Raw genomic sequence first — 20,978 nt, forward strand, 5'->3', positions numbered from 1 at the left:
CAGAAGGACTATTTATTACTACAAGCCATTGAGTTATGTTGATTCAAATATGCATCATTTGAATATCTGACTGAACATGAAGTGACATTATTAATAACGGTATTGTTAACAAGCATTGGAAAGCCTTTGGAAATTAGGATCAATTATAATTTTAACTTCCTACATAGAGCATGTTATCTTCCTCCCCTCACTTCTCCCAGTAAACTTACAGGCTTGTTATTTCATTATGGATCCCTTCCAAGATATAATGAACTCCTCTGCGACTGTAATGCTTGTTGAAGTTCCAGCATTGCCCTACGATTCACGCCCTGCAAGGCAGCGCGGTGAGCAAGGCAGTGCTTACGATGGAAGTTGTGCTTGGGCACTGCTCCTCAGCACTGTGCCCGCAGCGCGGGGCTCCCAGCGCAGCACACCAGCATGCCACTTCCACACGGGTACAGCGGCCAGCCCTGGGCACAGACCCTTAACCCGAAACAGAAACGACGACATCTGCTCCAGCACTCTGTGATCACCTCCAGTTCCCTTTGCCTTGCCCCGTGCTCACCCAGCATCCAGTGACCTCGAGCGAGAAAATTCAACTTTTTATTTATTTTCTTCACTTTAAGCTATTTTGCTTGCTTACTTCACAAATAGCTTAGGGCAGGGATCACATTTTACCCTGCCAGGGCGACTGGCAAATACAGTGGCAAATAGCAGTGCAACAAGTAACAGTAAAACAACTAAAAGTAGTACTTCATTAGGTAAAAAATGAATAATTCTGTTAAGAATGGTCCAGCTAGTGGGGCATTTTATATCGTTTCTCCTGACCTGGTTAGAAGCAGCTATGCCATTGCAGAGGATGGCAGAGGTGGCAGAACCACCGGTTCTGGTCACGGAACCACTGATGTGATGTTCGGCTCTAAGACTGTGAGCTGACAGCAGCGGGCGAGGGATGCAGGCAGAGGAAGGATGTCCTGTGCCAGCTGGTGTGCCCCTGCCCCTGGGTCAGGCACCCTGGCCCCGTGCACTGAGTTTTCACCTGCTGCTGGTCTGAATCAGCATCCCCAAACCACAAGTCTCCAGTAAAGTGCAGAACATCCTTATTGCAGGTGTGTAACTCCCATCTTGTTAACAGAGTACTGTGGGTGTATATTCACAGCTTCTGAATTTTCTAATTGCATGTTTGCAAATTACCAATGTGCTGTTCTTTGAATCCTCTGTTGTGCTTGTGATGTTTAAATGTCTGGGTTTTGTTTTTTCTTTTTTTTTCTAGCTGCAAAATCTCTCTTAGAATGGCTTGAATTTTCTTTTTCTTGTGGATTATTTTATTCTTAATATAATGCTCTTTTTAATTTCAGTTTTCATTGTATATTCTCTTTCTGCCCACAGCTCACGTTATTTAATTTCCCAGCATTGTTACTTTAATACTGCTACTTCCAAAATCAAATTTCCCTTTTCCTTCATATTTTAACGATAACGTGCACTTATATACACAAAATTGCTGTATAACAGTGGGCTGCCACATTGTCCTTCCAATCATATACTAAAAAAAAAAAAAGCTAGGTTTTTATTGTGTTTTGTTCAAGACAAAAAAAAAAAAAAAGAGGCTTAACATGGATGCAGTCTAACAGAAATACTTATCTTTCATATGCTAACTAAAGCAAGACATATTCTAAAATATTCACTTGCACCAGAGAGAAAGAGATAGTTTAATGTGATAGCTAGACAGTGCTGCCTAGTTAAGGATGAAGTTACCTTTCCATTATAGCTTTAATATAACTCTACATACCCAAAGGAAATTGATTTTCTTAACAATTTTCTTGAACTATCTTATTCTCAACTTGAGATTTTCAAGAAAACCTGGGAGAAACACATCAAGATTACCCAAAGTTTCTTTTTAAAAGATTGCCTGCCCTGTCCCTGCACAAATAGGCCATTTTTCACCCCCAGAGGGAGGGAGCCTAGCAGGTGGCAGCTGCCCGCGGGCACCAGGGCCAGTGAAGGCTTCCCAGCATGCTGGCAGCACCTAGCCTGGGGAGAAGCCTGGCTTCCTGGCCCTTCCTTTCCATCGCTCATCCCAGCTTGCCCTTCTCCAGCACATACACATATTCAGTACCAGCAGACAGGTCAACAGAGCAGTCAGGGCTCCAGACAGGTTGCAACTCGATCAAACACAGCCTTGTTTGCGATTTATGGCTGTGAATCACCAACAGAAGTCTCCCCTCTCCTGTAGCCTGTGCACGTTTCCAGACTCTGGTCTTGCATGCACACAGGTACCTACATGGGATGCTTCAGTGATGATTCGAGGGAGAGGACACTGAAGGGTGCTGTGTTTTATGACTTAAGAAAAATGACAGTATCTCACTGTCAGGAAGCTTGTGCTGAGAGGTGAGTGATATCTTTTTACTGCAACTTTTCTCTTTTCTGCCACTAAGCAAGGCTGAATTTGAAATGGAAATGCGTGCATATATTAAACATCCAGCATCTGTGAAAACTGTGATTATCTCGTACCTTCAGGCATGGAGCAGCTCTGCTACCTTGCTTCAAGTAGACTGTTTCACTGCTGCCTATCTATTGCTCTTTATTTTAGTGTGACTATTTAAATGTATTTTCTGCTGTTCTGGTCAAAAATTGGTGTTTTGTTAGACAGTTGTTAGCTATTGCCCCTTGGCCCCTGGACTGAACCATAACCCCATGAGCAGCGCAGCATTCCCAAGAGCAGGACTGCACAGTGGAGCAGGCTCACGGCTGCAAGTGTGGCCACCCCCGGCAGTGGGGCTCACCAGGGAGGAGCCCATCGGCCACGGACCCACACTGGTGCTCAGGGCACAGCCACCTGAATACTCGCATGAAAGTGTCTTCCTATCACTGCCAAGCATGAGAGAAAGCAGAAGTAGCAACACAGTTCTGAGCTATTTCTGTGACCATTCCCTCCCTCCTTCTGCAAGGCAATGCAGTGTCCGTGCAGCCTGCTGCTCCGGGGGGCTTCACTGCAGCTTCACACCCCCGCCTCCCCCCCCAGCCTTGGGTCTCCCCATGCCAGCCCCTCAGCAGCAGCTGCCCGGAGCTGTCCTGCGGTGCTGGGGGCAGGCCCCAGCCGACCCCCGCACGGAGCAGGGGGTGGCGGTGGCGGGCAGCAGCTGCTAGCTGGGGTCAGGGCGGGTGGGAGGCAGCCCACGGCCTGACCACCCCAAGAGAGGCAGTGAGCCCCACGCCGTGCCTTCACTTTCAGCACTTGAAAATAGCCCAACGTATCCAAAGTGCCCAAATTCAAATGCCAGTTAATGGAACCTCTGAAATGGGCCTTTCTTCTCTGCCACTCTAAACGGTCCTAAATATTTCTGGCAAAAGCCCCAAGCGGTGGCTTGGGGTAGGGCTGGCTGTCACCTCTGCAGCACCAACTTGTCACTGCCACAGGAGCCAGGGCTGCCACGTGGATGCCCACGCCACCCGGCTAAACCGAGGATGAGGCCACCGCAGAGCACGGGCTGGCTCCGTTTGACCACCGTTGCTCCCTGCCCATCACTTGTGGCACGGGCTCCTTGCTGCTGGTCCCCAGCGGCTGGCTGCACCTCTGGAGCAGTGGCAGGCAGAGCACAGGGACAGGATCTCACATTTGTTAGGTAGGAGCCTGGGGACAGCCCAGGGCACCCATGCTGACTGTGTCTCATTCTGCCACCCACAGGGCTTACACCTACGCGGGCCTGGCATACGGAGCAGAGTGCTACTGCGGGAACAAGCTCCCAGTCACTGCCTCCAGGCCTGAGGAGTGCAACAGCGAGTGCAAGGGCGAGAAGGGCTCCATCTGTGGCGGGGTGAACCGGCTGTCTGTCTACAGGGTGGAGGAGCTGTGGGCAGCGGCACCACGACGTAAGTGGGCGGTGGGTGAGGCTGCTCTTGGGTGGTGATGCTGGCACTGCAGCTGGAGTGAGCGTGATGTCCTGGGCTCATCTCGTTCCACTTGCCACCAGCGCTGGAAGCAGCAGAGGATGAAGTGCCTGCTGGGCACGGTGCCTGCTTGCTGTTGGCCCGGTCCCTGGCTCCCTCCCCAAAATAGCAGTGCTGCTCAGCACCTGGGAGCATCCACCTCAGAAAGCTAGTGGCACTAGGGGAGGAAGGGCAGCGCAGTGACTGCGAGAGCAGCAGAATTTCAGCTGAGGAAAAACTGCTTCCTTCTGCACCTGTTGCAAAGGCACAAAACCACGTGTTTAAGAAGCAGCCCTAGAAGGGGGTGCCTCGTAACAGAAGGGCAGAAAATCACACCCACCAATATCATCCTTAGCTCAGACATGATCCTAAGCAAAGTAAATACTATGTGAATGCAGCGGGAGAATAAATAGAGGCCAGAGAGAGAAGTGCACGGGTACCTCTCTTAAGGGACAGGAACAAGACCACAGAGTTCTGCTTCTCCAAGGACTTCTTTCAGGCAGCAGCTGAATTTTTTGTTTCATCTTTAGATGACAATACTTGTCATCTACTCTCTACGATAGTCATCTGCTCTCTGGTTGTCATTCAATTAGCTGTCATGGGAGACACAATAGATAAACCTTTGGGCCAACACAAGGCATATAAAATACCCAAACAGCTGAGCAGTCTTTTGGCAGGCTCACAAGACCCTTCGGCTGTTATTTGCTGAGAACAAGCACCAAGACCTTAGGTTGTGCCAGTATTGATGGTACTTCACATCTTAAAGACAAGTCAAGGTTTGTACAATCACCTACCCAGCTACATATAAATTATATATCAAAGGCACACAGACCTAAATTGCAAGTGTCAGACTGACAGGCACATTGGCAAGTTTCCCAGGACATGCATCACTGTTTAAATCTTCAGTGTAAAAATACATACATATATTTTACAGGAGTAAATGGCATTTATTTTTTTAAAGTATTAATGAATAAGTCACCAAATTAGTCTAGCCTGGAGCTAGATTTGTATTTTGTTTGCCCTTAGTAATAATACCTGATATTTGACTGTTTGAAGAATCCTACTGACACAAGTTAGCTGAGGGGCCAACAAAAGTGTTAATCACGATGACTAATTGTGAAAATATATTGGAAAATAACTCTGAAACTGATACCATCCGTGATTTACAACAGGCAATACAGAAAACAGTTCCGGCACAAGGATGCTCCTAATGCAGAGCAGATGCAGTGGTGCCCCCGTTCAAACCTCCTGCAGACAGGGGCTTTGCTGGCTCCTGCCCCACCCGGCCCCATGAGCTGCACTGCCTCTGTGCTGCAGGACTCGTGCTCCACCTCACCCTAAATACAATAGAGTTCCAAGTCTGCAGCCAGGGAGTGGCTGCAGCTCCCAGGGACAATCCCTGGGGGCAGGACACGGCCGTCCTCACCACCAGAAAGTGGGAGATGACACAAATGCAGCCGCTTCCAGCGTGAGCCATGTGTTCCCTGGGAGCCCTGCTCCCTCTTGCATGTTGACAGGGGCAGGTCAAGTCACCTGCCTGACCAACTGATATCACTCTATGCTCATAAAACAAATATGTCCAAAATTAAATATTAGTGTGAGTTTTAGCAGGAAGTCTTTCAACAGCATCCTGCAAAACTGAAAAACTGCTCTTTTATTCCTTGATGCCATGCTTGCAATAACCTGATTGATCTCAGGGAGATTCCTGTTCCTTCCCCAACTTGCATTAAATTGTTTTATTTGCACATCTTCTGAGTGATCCCAATATATAATACTGCTTCTAGTAACTGCTTTGAACAGTTATTACAACAGTTATTGGACAGCTTCTCCATAGATTTGCTCTTGGTGCATGCTAGAGAACCTGTGCCCTTCTGCCTGAAAATTCACACACAAACAAATTTTCCCCTCAAAACTGTACTACATCTCTCCTGTCATCCACCACAATACATTCCTGCATCAGTTCTGGTGAGTGTTATTTAGGGCAGCCAGTGGGCATGGACCAGGATTTGGAAAACCCAAATTCATTTCCAAATTGACCTTTCTTCCTGTTAAGTCTTGTTAGGTAAATTATGTCAATAGAGTTGAGTTGGTAGAAAGACATTTTCCACCTTTGTAAACCGCACAGAATCCAATGAATTACAGAAATGTGTGCATGCAGACATTTTTCGTTTTCTAACCCAGCCACACAATGTTATTTTCTTCATTATCATTAGTTCATCTGTGCAAATGCATTGCCTCACCTGAGATAGTGATAGCTTTGGGTTTTTGTTTGGTTCCCTTAGGGGACATTTCTCTCTTAAGAGGAGGGAAAACTGTATTACTGCTTGTAAAAAGTATTTGGGCCAAATCCTGAGTTCATTCACAGCGATGCAAAAAAAAAAATGGAGCAGTTCTGCCAAGCTCTGTGGCATTTATACAGGAGCAGGTCAGATCAGAGGCTGATGCTAAAGACTTCAAGAAAGCTATTCTCCCTGAACAGCTTGCAAAAGCCTAGTTCAGATTCTGAAGACTGCATCAAACTCCCTTGCCCTGAAAAGAGAGCGAGTGAGTGGAAGAGGAGAGGGATATCAGCAACTGAGCACATGTGCAGGAAGGTGAGTCCCTGTGGGGGCTTTCAGGATTCATTTAAATTCCTCTCCTTTCCTGGTGCAGATGATGTGAAGCTTTGTAGCTTTTTATCAGGGCTTTTAAGTCTTTCAGGGAAAAGCATGTCTTCAAAAGAAAGCTGGCAGCTGCAAACAATAGCAATGCCCTCCACTGGTGGAATTTAATTTAAACTCTGCTGCAGCCCTACTTTCAGTGGTTAGTACAAAGCTAAAGGCATGTGCTCCTTTCAATACCACAGGATTTGCAACACATTTTTCTAGTGTATATCATGGTTTCTCTTATTTCTAAAGCATTTGGGATATAAAATTTATTTCATTATTCTTTAGCTTCTGAACCTAATATTGTTCTTTGTGATAGAGACAGGATACTATGGACATTGTTTTCTCAAGAGAAACCTATTTCATATCCCTGCAGGGAGGAATGTTATCTATCGAGGATGTTTTAGAGCTCCAGAAAATTTAACAGACACCTTTCCAGCCTCTTTGATACAGCCCAATTTGACGGTGGAGATGTGCTCTGAATTTTGCTCCAAGAAAGTAAGAACAGTTCTCATTTCACATCCTTTCTTCTTTTTGTTATTTTAAGTTTTGATCTACTGAGAGAATAGCAAAGATTAGTGCCTTAGAGCTCCGAATTTGTGAATGAATTTCTTAAGGACAAAGCTCACAATGGTAAATACCCAGTGATGCATCTGGTCCGACCATTCCGGAGTGGGGCAGGTGGGAGGGCAAGCTACAGAGCCATGCCACTCTGTATCATGCACAGAGAAGCCATTCCAAGTGACAATTTTCAACCCCAAGGAAACTGGTACCATTTCCGTGTCCCATTCAAACCACACCCAGAGCAGGATGTGGCCCCAGAGAGGCTTTGGCAACTGTGGTTCGCATGGGAGATACGTTGCCAGGGGACGGACGTGGACCAGCAGCACCTGAAACATGGCTCCAGTGCTCTGGGGGGGCTCACCAGGCACACGTGCAAGGCAGGCAGGACACCCGCTGTGTCCCCAGTGGGAGTCTAGCCCCATTTGCTCCCTTATGAGGACAAACCAAGGATTTTAGTTTTGAGGTATCAGCACACAGTATTTTATAGCAGTGTAACTGTGTCACCTAGGAAAATGATACAATCTTAATTAAAAAAAAAAAAGCTGCCAGAGGAGGGGAAAAAAAGCAGATAAGCTAAGAGCAGGTGGGCTTTCCAGGTACTTTAATACACACATCTCTTTCCTCACAAAAAGAATTTATGCCACTTTCACTGTAACCCAAAGAATTTAAATCTAATTTATTTTAACTTAAAAAGGAGTCATTTTAGAACTTCTTCATTCCAAGATACAAGACCACCAGAAAGCAACTAATGAGTTCAGTTGTGTGCTTATTGGCTTTTGGACAGAAGGTGTGAATGGACATGCTAGCATCTGCCCTTGTGCACGCCCTGGGGTTGCAGCATCACCTTTGTTTGTGCTCCCATTTATCAGTGTTATACCATGGACGTGAAAACAGAAGAAGTTTGGTGAACTTGGGCATCCCTGTGGGAAGAAACGTTTGGCCCATGACTATCTCTGCTCCGTGGCTATTGCTGTGGTTGGGTTCCCTCCCCCTCTCCCCTAACTCCCATTGGGCTTGTTTGTATGTGCAGAGGAGTGTTTGCTCAGTGGTCAGATTTAGCCCGCAGCCACGTGCAGCCTTAGTACTAAGCTGAGCATTCAATTATTTTGTCTTCTAGCATCACAAAATTGATTAAAACTATTACGGCAAGAACAAAAATTCTTCTTAATTACTACGTAATTTTAGTTGCTTTTATACCATGGTGCAGAGTGGGAAAGCTTTTCCCAGTCAACCTATCCTCTATAAAAGCTCATCAGTACAGTGTTTTGAGAATGCATCACGGAATTAATTCTGTGCAGTGAGCTGCAGTTAATCACCTTTATATCCTACACGCAGTGCCTCACAAACATGCATACACACACACTCACACCCTCCATATGCATAAACATGTAGTAAAGCAGGACTTTGTGACCAATTCTTTCCAAGATCTGCCACTGATGTATTCCTTAACTGCAGGGGAAAAAACACTGAATCTTTCTGTATTGAAGTTTACCCACAGGTAACATTTTATTAATATTTATTGATGAGGTGCAATTACTGCTTCTTTACCTAGGAAAGTGTACGAAAACTCAGGATGAGTTTTTCTAGATGTGCTTATACACAAGGTCAGTAATTTTTAAGCATAGTCATAATATTGTGGTTTTGGGAGAAGGCTTTTCTGAAGAAGTGGATTTTCAGAAGTTTATGTTCCTTCAAAGTTTTCTGGCCCAAAAGTGGAAGCATCTGAAATTCCTGCTGGCTGAGAAGTGTAGGAAAAAGACCTACACCAAATGTCCCTTGTTAGCTTAGCAATTGAACAGGACCAGGAGAGCAGCAGGAGACTATTCATCTCCAAGCAAAACACTACACAACACAACAAAAAAAAAAAAAAAAAAAAAAGAATTACACTTTTGGTGAAGGAACACGAAAAACCAGTACCAGCTTTAAATGCTACCAAAGCAAGTCCTATTATGACAGTGGAAACATTCATCCCAACTTTGGTTCCTTTCCTTTGAAAATAAGTTGGACAACTTCCTAGCTGTTATAGGCCTTCTATGGAATTAGGAAAGCACTGTCATTTCTGTCTTTTTAGTCTAAGCTATTATGCTGTAAAGAATAATCCCACCAAATCCTATGCAACCTGAAAACCTACTGGGCTTTTTAATAGGACTAGTTTGATGCCTAAATTTAAATACATAAATAAGTCTTTTGCTATTTGGGACTCAGAAGAAAAGCAAACAGACATACCATATCGATTTGTGAGCCTTAGAAATGGCTTTGTGCAGATGAAATGGTAGCTCCATCCTTTGGAAGCATATGAGATATGAATTTGAGGAAACAACTCTAGATGATACCTGCTAAATAGCCTTAATTATCTATTTCTTTCTTAACTAACAGAATGATGACATGTCTTAACTGCAACCAATTATTGCCCTGTAACAGAGCCATGAATGTGTTTCTTTGCCAGGTCCCTCGGCCAGAAGTCATAATTTTCATATATGTTATTTTATAAGCCAACATGCATAATAAATAAGCCATCCCCACTTGAATTTATATTTTTAAATAACCATTCCTTTTAACTCTCAGATGCTGTATATAGTTATATATGATCAAAAAAAAATCTGAAAGTACACTAAGTCTTGAAGAGAGAACCCCACCATCTCAATGCATCCAAAAGCCATGGCAGCGAATTTGCAAACATGACCACCTCCAAAGTGTTTCTTCTGGTTTTTCATTTGTTTTGCTTTCCAAGAACACACAAAAATTCTAATTTCAAAAATAGACATGCTATTTTGGTTTCCAGATGTAGCTACATTCTGTTATCTACTCATAAAAAAAAAAAAAAAGACTCCTGGGATTTTGATTAAAATCCCATTATAGAATTCATATAGAATATTTCCATACCCTCATTCAGATTTATTTATTTATTTTAATAAAGACAATAAAATGGGTAAGTGGGCCAGAACCTCAAATGGCACAGATAACTACAGCCCCAGTGACTTTATTCCAGCACTGAGAGAGGAGTATTTCAGATCAGGGTCACACTGGGTATAGCAGGGCATTGATGTATTGTCCCCTGGCCCTAATGGATTACAACATAAAACAAGTCAGCATTTTTACTCAAGCGGTGATTTGCTCCCTGGTGTTTTATTCCTTGCTCTTGGAATATCCAGGTCAATGAAAACTCGATGAACGACTTCTAGGCTCATTGTAAAGTGAACATGCCGTTTTTAAAGTAAACCAAACCCATCATTTTTTCTTAGGAGAGAAATTTTCATCCATGATTAGCCCCCATTCTCTTATTCTTTTCTGTAGATTGAGAGAAATAAAAATAACTATCAGACAGAAGAGTTAGCAAAGGAAGTTGGAAAGGAGTTGAATTTAGCAAAGTAATCAGAGTGAATCCAGTTGTGTATTTTTAACCTATTCATAAGTCTTAATTTGAAAACAATCTAATAAAAACAATCAGTATCTGAATCACCACAGTATCTGTGTTGCTCTTGGAGAATGACAGTTTAAGTGCTGTAAGGAAATTTATCTAACATTCAACGTCCTGTTAGATGTTATCTGACATCAACTCCCACTGTGCTACAGCTTGAAGGATGGACACCCTAGCCTGTCAGTGCATGCTCTAAAGCTCCATCCAGAAAAATGTCTCTTCATGGACCCACAGATTTCCCTCGCATTGCACGTGTTTAACTGAAGTGACGCATCGCGGATTTGTGCACTGAACCTGAGAAGGCCTAGTCCTGCACTTAGAAGTGTGGTTGGTTAAAGCAGTAACCACAACTTGGGGCTGAGTGCGGTTGATGACTTGTAGCTGCTGATTGAACACAGACAGGAAGACAAGGCTGAATATACTGTTTTACAATCATTCAGTGCGCTGCTTCAGTTAGATGCAGAGTATGAATATTGAGTTGCTGAATACAATGCTTTGCACTGATGCTGTGGGTCCAGGTACGATCCCCCCAAATACCATAACACTTCTTCCATCATGCCCTACGATCTGAGACCTGCTACTCATCAGGCCAGCTCCCAGCTTCTCCCCTTTCCCCAACCACATGCTGAAGCTCAGAGAGAAGGCACCTGTGTGGTTAATTTTTATGTAAATAAATGTAAATGTCCATTACTGAACCAAGAAAGGCTCTCTTTTTCAGGGCCAAATCATGCTGCTGAAACCTTAGTGTCATAAATAAAGCAACTTTATCATCTGAAATTTTCCAGTCACTTTATAAACGTACAGATATGTCAGTTTAAAATACTTGATGAAACAAAACAATTCAAATTGCTGAAGGTAAGATCATCATCCTTTGATTTAAAAATTGCTATCATATTAAAGCTAGCAGAACTGAAGGAGTAGGGAAAGAGAGGTGAAAGAAGCAACTCTGTTGTTGTTGGTTGCTGTTTGCAGTTGGCAAATATACAAGGATTTGACATTTTAATGGAAAAAGGCACTGTGTGTCCTAAGTCTAAATTAGTGACCAAAATGTTCTTCTTACCCTAAGCAATGACATTTTATGTTGCTGGAGAAAAAAATTCCTGAAATGCGCTAACAGCATGATTTTTCCTTTCAAGACAATTTTCAGACTTTCCTTGGGTCTGAAAGGCCACCTAACACCACAGAAACAGGAGGGAGATAGACTGAACTCTTCCAGTTTATCGGTAATAGGTTTTGCTAGTGCCTGTGTTTGCATGTTAGGGTCATACTGCCTATGCTAAATTTACATCAGGGTGCTTAAACACTCACAATTAGCAAGGTATCCACAAAGAAGTGTCAGAGGTGGCATCAGGTGTGAGATCGCGTCAGCACTTCCAGCTGTGTGGGACTGCACACTCAAGCAGCAGGAGATATAAGAAACATCCGCCACCACTTGTATTGCAGCCAGCTCCATTAGGTCACAAATACATGACAGAGGCAAATACATCCTTCTCTCTTGGTTAATCTGTGCTCGTAAGGAGAGAGAGCCCTTCACCCTCTGCCAGCCAGGTACCAGGACACTCATTTGTTTGAGGTCTTTTCCAATTCCTCTTCCTGAAGGTTGATTTAAATGAGGGATACAAGTAGGAGACACCCATGTTTTTCTTTCCCCATCCCAGAAATAACTCTTTGCTAGATGCTTCATATGCTATATAGCACCAGGATTACCAGACTTTGAAGTTAGGCGCTGATAAGAAGAAACAGTGGAGGCAAGAGGCGTAGCATCAGTAGTAAGGCTACAGGAGACAGCAGGAGCTGAATCCAGATAAAGGTCAATGCTACTGTTTATGGCCAAAACAAGAGCCCTGCTTCAGGAAAGCTTGGGAAAGACATTGAAAGACCCGCACAAAGAAACACAAAATAGAAAAACAGCAAGAGATTGCTCTCATAATACTGCCTGACCAGCAGAGAGGCTTCACACGCGGGGGATTAGCCTGGCCACTCCTGTCCTCTACAAGGGCCAAACACTAGCCCCGAATCTCTCTTCCCTGAACTACATTTAGTCACAAACAGTGTTGCAGAGTGATTGCAAAACAGTACTATATCGTCCCAGGCTTTTTTGCCTTCACAAAAATGATTGCACAAAGATGCAGAAGTATAGAGATGCACATGCTTAAGTCTCGTCAAAAATCTCCAACCTTCCAGAAGAGTAAATCCTTTGCAGGTGCCACTTGGCATGAGGTAAAAGGCCCATTGTTATTCTAGGCTGTGCTTGAGGGCCAGGACATTTATTAATTTCTCCAATGGAGAGACACTGCTTCAAAATAAAGGGAAAAATGTTTGGAGGCAGACACAGAACTCTTGCCCTTGGATCAAATCTGTAAATAGTTTTTGACAATGTCATATCTCATTCACTAAGCAAATGTTGGCTGTTTGGGCACAGATGGCACACGTGTTGTATTTGACTCCTTATCAGAGAATGAACACGTGGGGAAGAGCAAGAGATAAGCTGCTCAGCAGTCCTGGCATGTGCTTTCGGAGGCCAGAAGACTTTTAAAAGGCAAAAAGTGTTGGTAGGGTATAGGTGGAATTGAATGCTCTGTGCTTGAATAACCTGACCTTCCTTCAGCCACTGTCATCGAGGCTGGGCCCTTCCCTGCATGCTGATGTGCAGCATGTCACCCAGCAAGCTGTCTGGGAGGCTTCGGAAGTCTGTGAAAACGCAAGCCCAGTCTTCCTAGTAAAGAGGAGGAAGACTGAATTTTAGGGCAGATTTTTGCCAACTGATGAATGAATTTTTTATATGGAGCATGTAAACACTTCCAAATTTCTTCAGCAAGCAACTAGCACATATTTCCCTCTAAAAGTGGTAGTTACTTGGCATAAAAGTTACTTGGCAGTTTGAGTAATTTTTCCAAAATATGTACACAGTAGCACTCAAGCCCTACACCAGCCCCTCTATACACAGTAGTGTTTTTCAGACTGTGAAGGTGTCACAGTAAGATGCATACTTCATGGCTTTATTTTACTTTTATTTTAAACATGACTGCAGTAGTTACAGGGTCTAAGTTCCTTTTTCCTCTTAATTTTTTAAGGTCAGGTTTCTTCTGTACAAACTCCGGTAAAGTCAACTGAATGTGTCAAACCTTTCAGCAGATGACTCCTCAGTTTGGAGGACTATAAATGGAAGTTTAGAACATGATACAATTCAAAACGCTCATTTTGGGTGTAAACACCTTTTCCCATACTGAAGTTTCAGGTGGAGTTACATACTAAGACTGCAGGAATATTATCAAATGATATATTTAAGAATAATGAAAAGATAATATCGTGACTTTTCAAATTTTACAAGATCTGTCTGAAATCTATTTTTAAAGAAATTACCATTTTAAAGGCAGTAGTATATAAGAAGCGAGATTTACAATGATACATCAAACACTGCTTTGATCTTGACAGTGCCCTCGTAAAGATTTATTTTTCTTTTGCATAACAGGAGTATTCCCCACAGGCTGTTGATGCCGTGGCATTTACACACTGATCTATTTTCTCTCCTTTATAGGAATTTCCCTTGGCAGTCATCCGAGGGCGGGAGTGCTACTGCGGCTACCCCACTGGGCGCTTCTCGCTGCACAGCGGCGCAGACAGGCAGCTCTGCAGCGGGATGCTCAACGTCAGCACTGCTGCCAGGGGGAAGTACTGCCTGGTCTACCAGACGCCAGTGCAAGGTACAGCTCCAGCCCTGCCATGCCAGGACTGGACCCCCTACTGCGGGAAAGAACCCCCCGCACCCCCTCTGCCTCTCCCTCCTGCAGCGGGTTGGAATCATTCAGTTTACAGCAGTCTTATCCTCTATGACTAATATCACAACAGGAATTTAGAAGGCACCCCTAATCTAAATTCCCTTCTTGCAGTCACGTTCATAAACATGCATCTTTCCAGGTATTATTTCCAATCATTCTCTTGTTAAACAGTACATCCTCCCCATTGGAAAAATGATTTTGCAGATGGAGAGAGAAGGTAGAGCCTGGGAAGCCAAACCCCGAGACACCTGGGGACAAGGACCCTGTAGTCTGGTTTGAGTCCTGTTCATTGAGCGCACACCCAGCCCCCTGTTAAGCAGGGGCATCAAGACAGCTCTGCAAACTCTAATTTTTCTCTGCCCACCTTCCTCCAAAATATTAATCTTCATGTGTGTCAAAGCCAGAAAACAGAGCAGACAGTGAGGCCCTAATCCTGTAAACTATCAAGGCAGAACCTGTAGCTTTTTCCATGCAGTGATTTGCACCAAGTTCAGCAAAACTATTCACAAATTTAAAATTAAATTCTGTGCTAGGTTGACACAGTTTTTTTCCCCGCAACACCTTTTTTTTTCCCCCCTTCATCTTTCAATTCAGAGGTATACTGCAGGTAACAGCATGTCAAAAGGTCATTCAAGAACACTCACTTTCATGAAATTGCTAGCATCTACCACATCTGTGTAGATCAGGAGTAGCACAAGACAACTTTTTCTGGACTATGCTGCACTTTCAGGCCATGGATCCATCTGTAGGCTACTTTGAAGAACAAAAAAGGAGCGATTTCTAATTATTTCCTGGCTTCTTTTTGTACCGACACAGAGGGCTGGGATTGCTTCTCACCCCCTACCCCTACTTTTACTGGCATGTTAAGCAATACAGTTAGTATTCACAAAAACGTGTAGGAGCTAGGTTCTAGCCCCACCAGAGATCAGTGCAGCACAGGCACCTTAACAGCCTCACGCCCTTTTCTGGAGAAGAATCATAGTCTGGATGCTTAACTGAGTGCCAGCTCTTTTCAGTAGGAGGGGTTTTTCCTGTGCTATAAAATTTGCAGTTTTCAGGTATAATGGCACATTCAGGGTTTCACTGGAAAGCCAGCCTGCCAGGCAAACAGCAATTAACAGACAGACATCAAGGGACTTTCATCAGAACTTGCTTGCAAGTAAAATGGTTTGCTGTAGCTCTAACAAAAATGCACTGCCTAACACAAAACCAGTGAAAACCTTTTCTGAGGATAATCTCTTCAGCCTCTTATGGATGAATTAATTTTGGGAAGTAGCTGACTCACAACTGGACTCAAATTGATATCCTATATTTGAAAGGGAGAAAAACAATAAACCCTGTAATCAAGGGCTGCCATTGGAATTACTAAAAAGCCACAATGCTAACAATGAAATATCTTCTATACTTGCAGACACCCGCTGCACAGACAGAAAATTCTTAACCACTAAATCCAAAGTATTTGTTGCTTTGTCAAGTTTTCCTGGAGCTGGCAATACATGGGCTCGCCATTTGATAGAGCATGCTACGGGCTACTACACGGGCAGCTATTACTTCGATGGAGCCCTCTACAACAAAGGTACTGCTTCAGGGGATGGGACACACAAAGCGCTTCAAGGCACAGGGTTTTACTTGCGTGCTCCAGCATCCTTCTGCTTGGAGCTTTTACTTGCATGCTCCAGCATCCTTCTGCTTGGAGCCAACAAGGGCTTCACTGTCATCATATCTGGTCCAATTTAAACATGTGCCTAGAACAAGTGGTCCCTTGTGGTGCAGGCAGCAGCAGGGACTGCTCCAGCAGCGTGCTCAGTGGGCAGATACTGGCATGAACAGCAGTCAGGCTCGTGTTTTGTTGCTGTGTACTTGCAAGCATGCCGCTCCCATTTAAAAGAATGGTCCAAAAGACAAAGTTGACTAAACCCTGAGGTTAAGACACTTCAGTAGCACATGAAACAAGAGGTTTTTTTTTTTTGTTTTTTTTTTTAAATGTCACTAATTCTTCTGGGAGGCCAGTACCTTGAGGAGGGTAACCCTGATGTTTATCATGCACCGAGCACTGGCTTCACAGAGAGCAGCCCTTTTGTCACGAGTACCTGCTAATTCCTCCTGAGCAGAGGAACGCCTGGCTTCCAGCACACAGTCCAGCTCAGGTGGCCTAAGCAGCTGAGCTCCAGCCAGCCAGAGACAGGGTCCTGCTTACAGCAGCTGTGGAGGAGCTCACAAGGTGGCTCCAGCCCATGTAAAGTTAATTAGCCATGCAGGTGGCCAGCCCTGGTCTCAGGTACTGGGTGGCAGGTTTAATTGACTGGTGTTTTCACAACAGTTTTACACCACTGCAGGGATTGGTTTAAGAACATGAAAAGGCACAGATATATGATCGTGTGGGGAAAACAAAAACAAAAAATATCATGTCTTGTAAAACAGGTTTTAAAGGAGAAAAAGACCACTGGAGAAGTAGAAGGACCATCTGCGTGAAAACTCATGAAAGCGGCAAGACAGAGATTGAAATGTTTGACTCTGCCATCCTGTTGATAAGGAACCCGTACAAGTCGCTCATGGCTGAGTTCAACAGGAAATTCGCTGGGCACCTAGGCTATGCCACGGACCGCAACTGGAAGAGCAAAGGTAGTGTGTCAGGGCACTCAGCGCTGCTGTGGACAGGGCTTGAAGCCAACTGCTGTGGCATTCTGTGACGGGGTAACACCATGACAGGATACCGAAACCGCAAAGAGCACTGCAAATGCTCAGTGGGACTTGAGTCCCACCACAGCACAGGACTGGCCCAAAAGTGCTCACACCTGCACTCTGGGAGTGGACACTGTTGGGCCATACCTCTGCTGCTGCAGAGAGGAGGGCAGCATGGCAGCAGCACTGTGGCTGCAGGCAGCAGCAATATTGCTACCAAAGTACCGGGTGGCAGAGGAAACGCATCCAGGCACAAGAGCCCGCTGTGCAGCCCATTCACCAGGCTACATGCCGCGAAGAAAGTTTGCCCCTGCAGCACGTAATAACCCAGAGAAATCTAATTTAAGATTTAGAGGATTTGATGGAGCGTGACTTTCCTGAAGGAAGTTTTACAGCACTGCACAGGTGCTACTGAACTGCAGATAAATAAGGATAATAGCAATAAGGAGACTTCAGATTCAGCATTCCTTGAACACATGAAAGGACTTCAGAGTATGACTGCCACACTTCATGCCTCTGACTAGCAAGCTGGATATCAGGACTGATTTCCCTGCTGCATACAGACTCTGCAGCACAGAAAGGATTCAGCACACATTTGTCCTCTTGTATGTTTTAGACATAACAGATATGGCTTGGCAAACCACATAGAACAGGGCTCTGGGGGTGGCAGGGAAGTGTCCTTTGTCACAGCATGTTTCTTTCCCAAGTTCATCAGTCACAACTCAAGACTGATTCATCAAAAAGCAGGCAAAATAGCCCATAGAAAAGAGAAAATAAAGACTGGAGGGAATGGCTTTCCTGTGCTACAAACTACAAACTGTTATATTTCAGCCACAATTGCTCTTTGTCCAACCCAAAACCTTCAGCTCAGACTATCCTGAGCCTCAGAAAATTATCACAACCACCCAGAAGAGATTAAGGCATCACCCAAGCCAATAGCGGGAAAGTAATTCAGTAAATTTTGTCCTGGTGATCCTGGTAAGTGACCATAAATCCCTCCCATGTGCCAGGAACCCAAGAATCTTCCCAATTAATCCTATATTCTTATCCAATCTCCCCAGAAGCAATCAAAATGATATATTATTCAACAAATCTGGAAGTGAGTGAGGAACACCTCAGGCCCCAGCGAGGATCAGGGTTTTGACGCTGCATGTGTGTGTATTTTTATATACACATATATGTAAATATAGAATTGCCCTGTCTCTTTCTCAAACAACATTTGAAATAGAGGTTAAAGGGCAGAAGACTACAGAGGCAAAAGAATCTTCTTGAAGTTATATGGCAAAGCACTGCTCAAACCAGTGTCCAAGCAGGACCTGCTCAGTGCCCCTTCACTGCTTTCCTCCAGTCACTTCTCCCTTCTCTTTTTGCCCTTCCCCAGCCCCTGCACAAAGCTGCCTGCTTGCGTGCTCAGAGGAGAGCTCAAGCCCTAAACGCAAGACACATTAAAGATGCAAAGTTGCAGCTCTGCCTGGCCTTGTCCTGACCCTCCCAAGGGGCTTCCCATACAGCTGAGTTTCTCCCAGCACTGTTAATGCCCCAAACCTGCACAGTCCGGGTGACTGACGGGCAGCAGGGTTAGGCATCCACATTTGGGAACGCTACACCATCACCACTTTGAACAGGGGAAGAACAGCATCTGCCTCCATACCCAAAGCTGGAAGCAGAGCTGCTGTACCTCTGCAGCTGGCCACACTGCCTTCTCCAGCGCACACCCACCCACCAATGTCATTCCATGGCCAGCACCTCTACTCCTGTACCAAGGTAAAATTTAGAAAACTGGGGAAATCGTGGCTAACATTGTCTTATTTCTCTGCTTTTCCCATCATCTAGAGTGGCCTGATTTCGTGAACAGCTATGCCTCCTGGTGGGCCTCCCATGTCCTGGACTGGCTGAAGTATGGAAAACGCCTCCTTGTCATCCACTATGAGGACTTGAAACAGAGCCTCATCCCCAAGCTGAAGGAGATGGTGGAGTTCCTCAACATGACAGTGACAGAGGACCGGCTGCTCTGCGTTGAGAACAATAGGGATGGGAATTTCAAGCGGTCTGGTGCTAAGCAGAAGAATTTTGAGCCATTCACCCAGGAAATGAAAGATCTTATCAACAGATACATCCTGACAGTGGATGAAGCCCTGAGGGGAAGAAACTTCACAGGGCTACCCAGAGAGTATGTGCCAAGATGATAGTGTGGTAGCACTCAGCTATGTTTAGAAATATATATTTTTTTTCATAAAAAAAAGACCTGTATAGCAGCTAAAGCAAAGATACTTGTGGAATCTGCTGAGTAGTGCAAATTCTCTCTACTCTTGGATGTTCTTCAGGGCACTAAGAGCTCCAAAAGACAAAACAAAGGATAGAAACCAAGGCAAAGCTACCAGCGTCTGCCTGCGTGTGCCCCTCTGTGCACAAACGGCCAGAACTCCGCAGCAAAGTGATGCTGCTCCTGCAGCAGGCATCCGCCACCAGGGTTGCTGGGGATTTCACAGCTACCGAGTTGGAATGGGTATATGTAAAGGGAGAAAAAAAGTCTTAACACTGACAAATGATTTTCAACGGAGCACTTAAGACAATAAATTCTGTTCTCAGCATGGTCCATGGCTTCCCTCTTCGGGTTTGCTGGCCAGGGCGGGCTCAAGGCTCCCTGTGGGAGCTGAAGCAAGCCCTTACCAGGCAGGGTGAGGGGATCAGGCCCCCCAGGGAGCACCGAGGTGGTCTTGACAGATGCTGAAGGCTGCACCACCACTCTCCAGAGCCAGCCAGCAAGGTGCTCGCCCCAGCTACTGCCGCTTGCTCCGCTTTGTGCCAGGGAGTACCCGGTGCTCAACAGCCACCAGCATGGAAGCCTATGAACGGCACAGCCTAAGGGACTGCAAGATGCTTCTGTTCATGTGAAATAAAGGATTTGTTGAAAACCTGCCCGAAAACAGTAGTTTTAATAAAATAAGGAGTTTGTATAAAGGGAGCTGGGCTTCCTCTGCGTGTGTCATTTGTGCTTTAAAATAAGTAAATAGTCCCGTTCCATACACAGCTCCCTGTTTGTGCTTGGGGCACTTCCCCCCAGCCTCTCCCCTCAGGTCTCCCCCAGCAACCAAACTACCTTGACAGTGGTGCAGTTACAGACAACTGAGCAGATTTACAACGAAAGCCAAAAATCTTCTGCCATTTACATGACAAACACAGCCAGAAGAAAATCAGCTTGATTCTGATGCTGAAAATCCACGTAAAGGCAAATGGGGAAGAATTAAAAACAAAACACACACAAAACAGAACAAAGGAGGTTGTGGCAAATGATTTAGAAAGCTTTATTCAGCTTCCGTTACCTGAACCCCACTTAATATTAATACCCAACGTTTTACTTTTTCACATAAGCTGCACTATATAATGGTTGTCACTAAAACGTTAACAGAAAAGATAATAGTAGGCAACCTTGACGAATGTCACTCCAAGTAGTTGTAAAACATCACTAAGAGTCAGACAACTGACAGAAAAGTAGAATCCCTAAAATCCAACAAGAGGAAAGCACTTTCTTTAAATAGCGAATAAGCATTCATATTCCTAAAGTAACACGCACACCGCACTGCACAATGCCTTCACATCAGCAAATACAAATTTCATCCAGCTTGAGACTTCCTTGCTCTCACTGACTGGGGAGCAGCGTCTGGGCACCCCCAGCACTCAGGCACCGGGACACGTGGTGGTGGCGTGAGGGCTTCCCACTGGCACCTTCTGCCTGGGGCTGCTGGCCCGCCACACGCGCGGGTCCGTGCCTTCAGAGTTCTCCCTGCCAGCCCCCTTGTAGTGGAGAACAAGCAACAAAGTGGGTAAATCTGGAAGCTGCAAAATAGGTCTATCACCACCGTTACTGTGACTTAAAAAAGAACAGATTATTTTTTGACATAGGCATTAAAATGCTTTGAAGACCTGTTTGGGCACCAATTCCTGTCAGTGGATTTGGGCCATGTCCCATGGAATTTGAGCCCA

The 20,978-nt window shown here is 44.8% G+C and overlaps 1 protein-coding gene across 2 annotated transcripts in view; it reads left to right on the top strand.

The window, feature by feature from the left end:
• The window catches only part of WSCD1 (WSC domain containing 1), a 29,955-nt gene extending 9,998 nt beyond the window's left edge, over positions 1-19,957 (top strand). Inside the window, exons 3-9 of one of the 2 annotated variants that reach the window (XM_035561073.1) lie at positions 2,253-2,367; positions 3,665-3,849; positions 6,928-7,049; positions 14,072-14,237; positions 15,724-15,888; positions 16,734-16,934; positions 18,828-19,957. In XM_035561073.1, the coding sequence (XP_035416966.1) occupies positions 2,253-2,367; positions 3,665-3,849; positions 6,928-7,049; positions 14,072-14,237; positions 15,724-15,888; positions 16,734-16,934; positions 18,828-19,180 (1,307 nt within the window). In that variant the 3' untranslated portion in view covers positions 19,181-19,957. The remainder of the gene's footprint in view (positions 1-2,252; positions 2,368-3,664; positions 3,850-6,927; positions 7,050-14,071; positions 14,238-15,723; positions 15,889-16,733; positions 16,935-18,827) is intronic. The other variant, XM_035561074.1, reaches the window with a different exon arrangement.
• Positions 19,958-20,978: the final 1,021 nt, after the last annotated feature.

This window comes from Cygnus atratus, chromosome 20 (assembly GCF_013377495.2).
Source record: "Cygnus atratus isolate AKBS03 ecotype Queensland, Australia chromosome 20, CAtr_DNAZoo_HiC_assembly, whole genome shotgun sequence".
In the NCBI taxonomy this organism is placed as follows: Eukaryota; Metazoa; Chordata; class Aves; order Anseriformes; family Anatidae; genus Cygnus; species Cygnus atratus.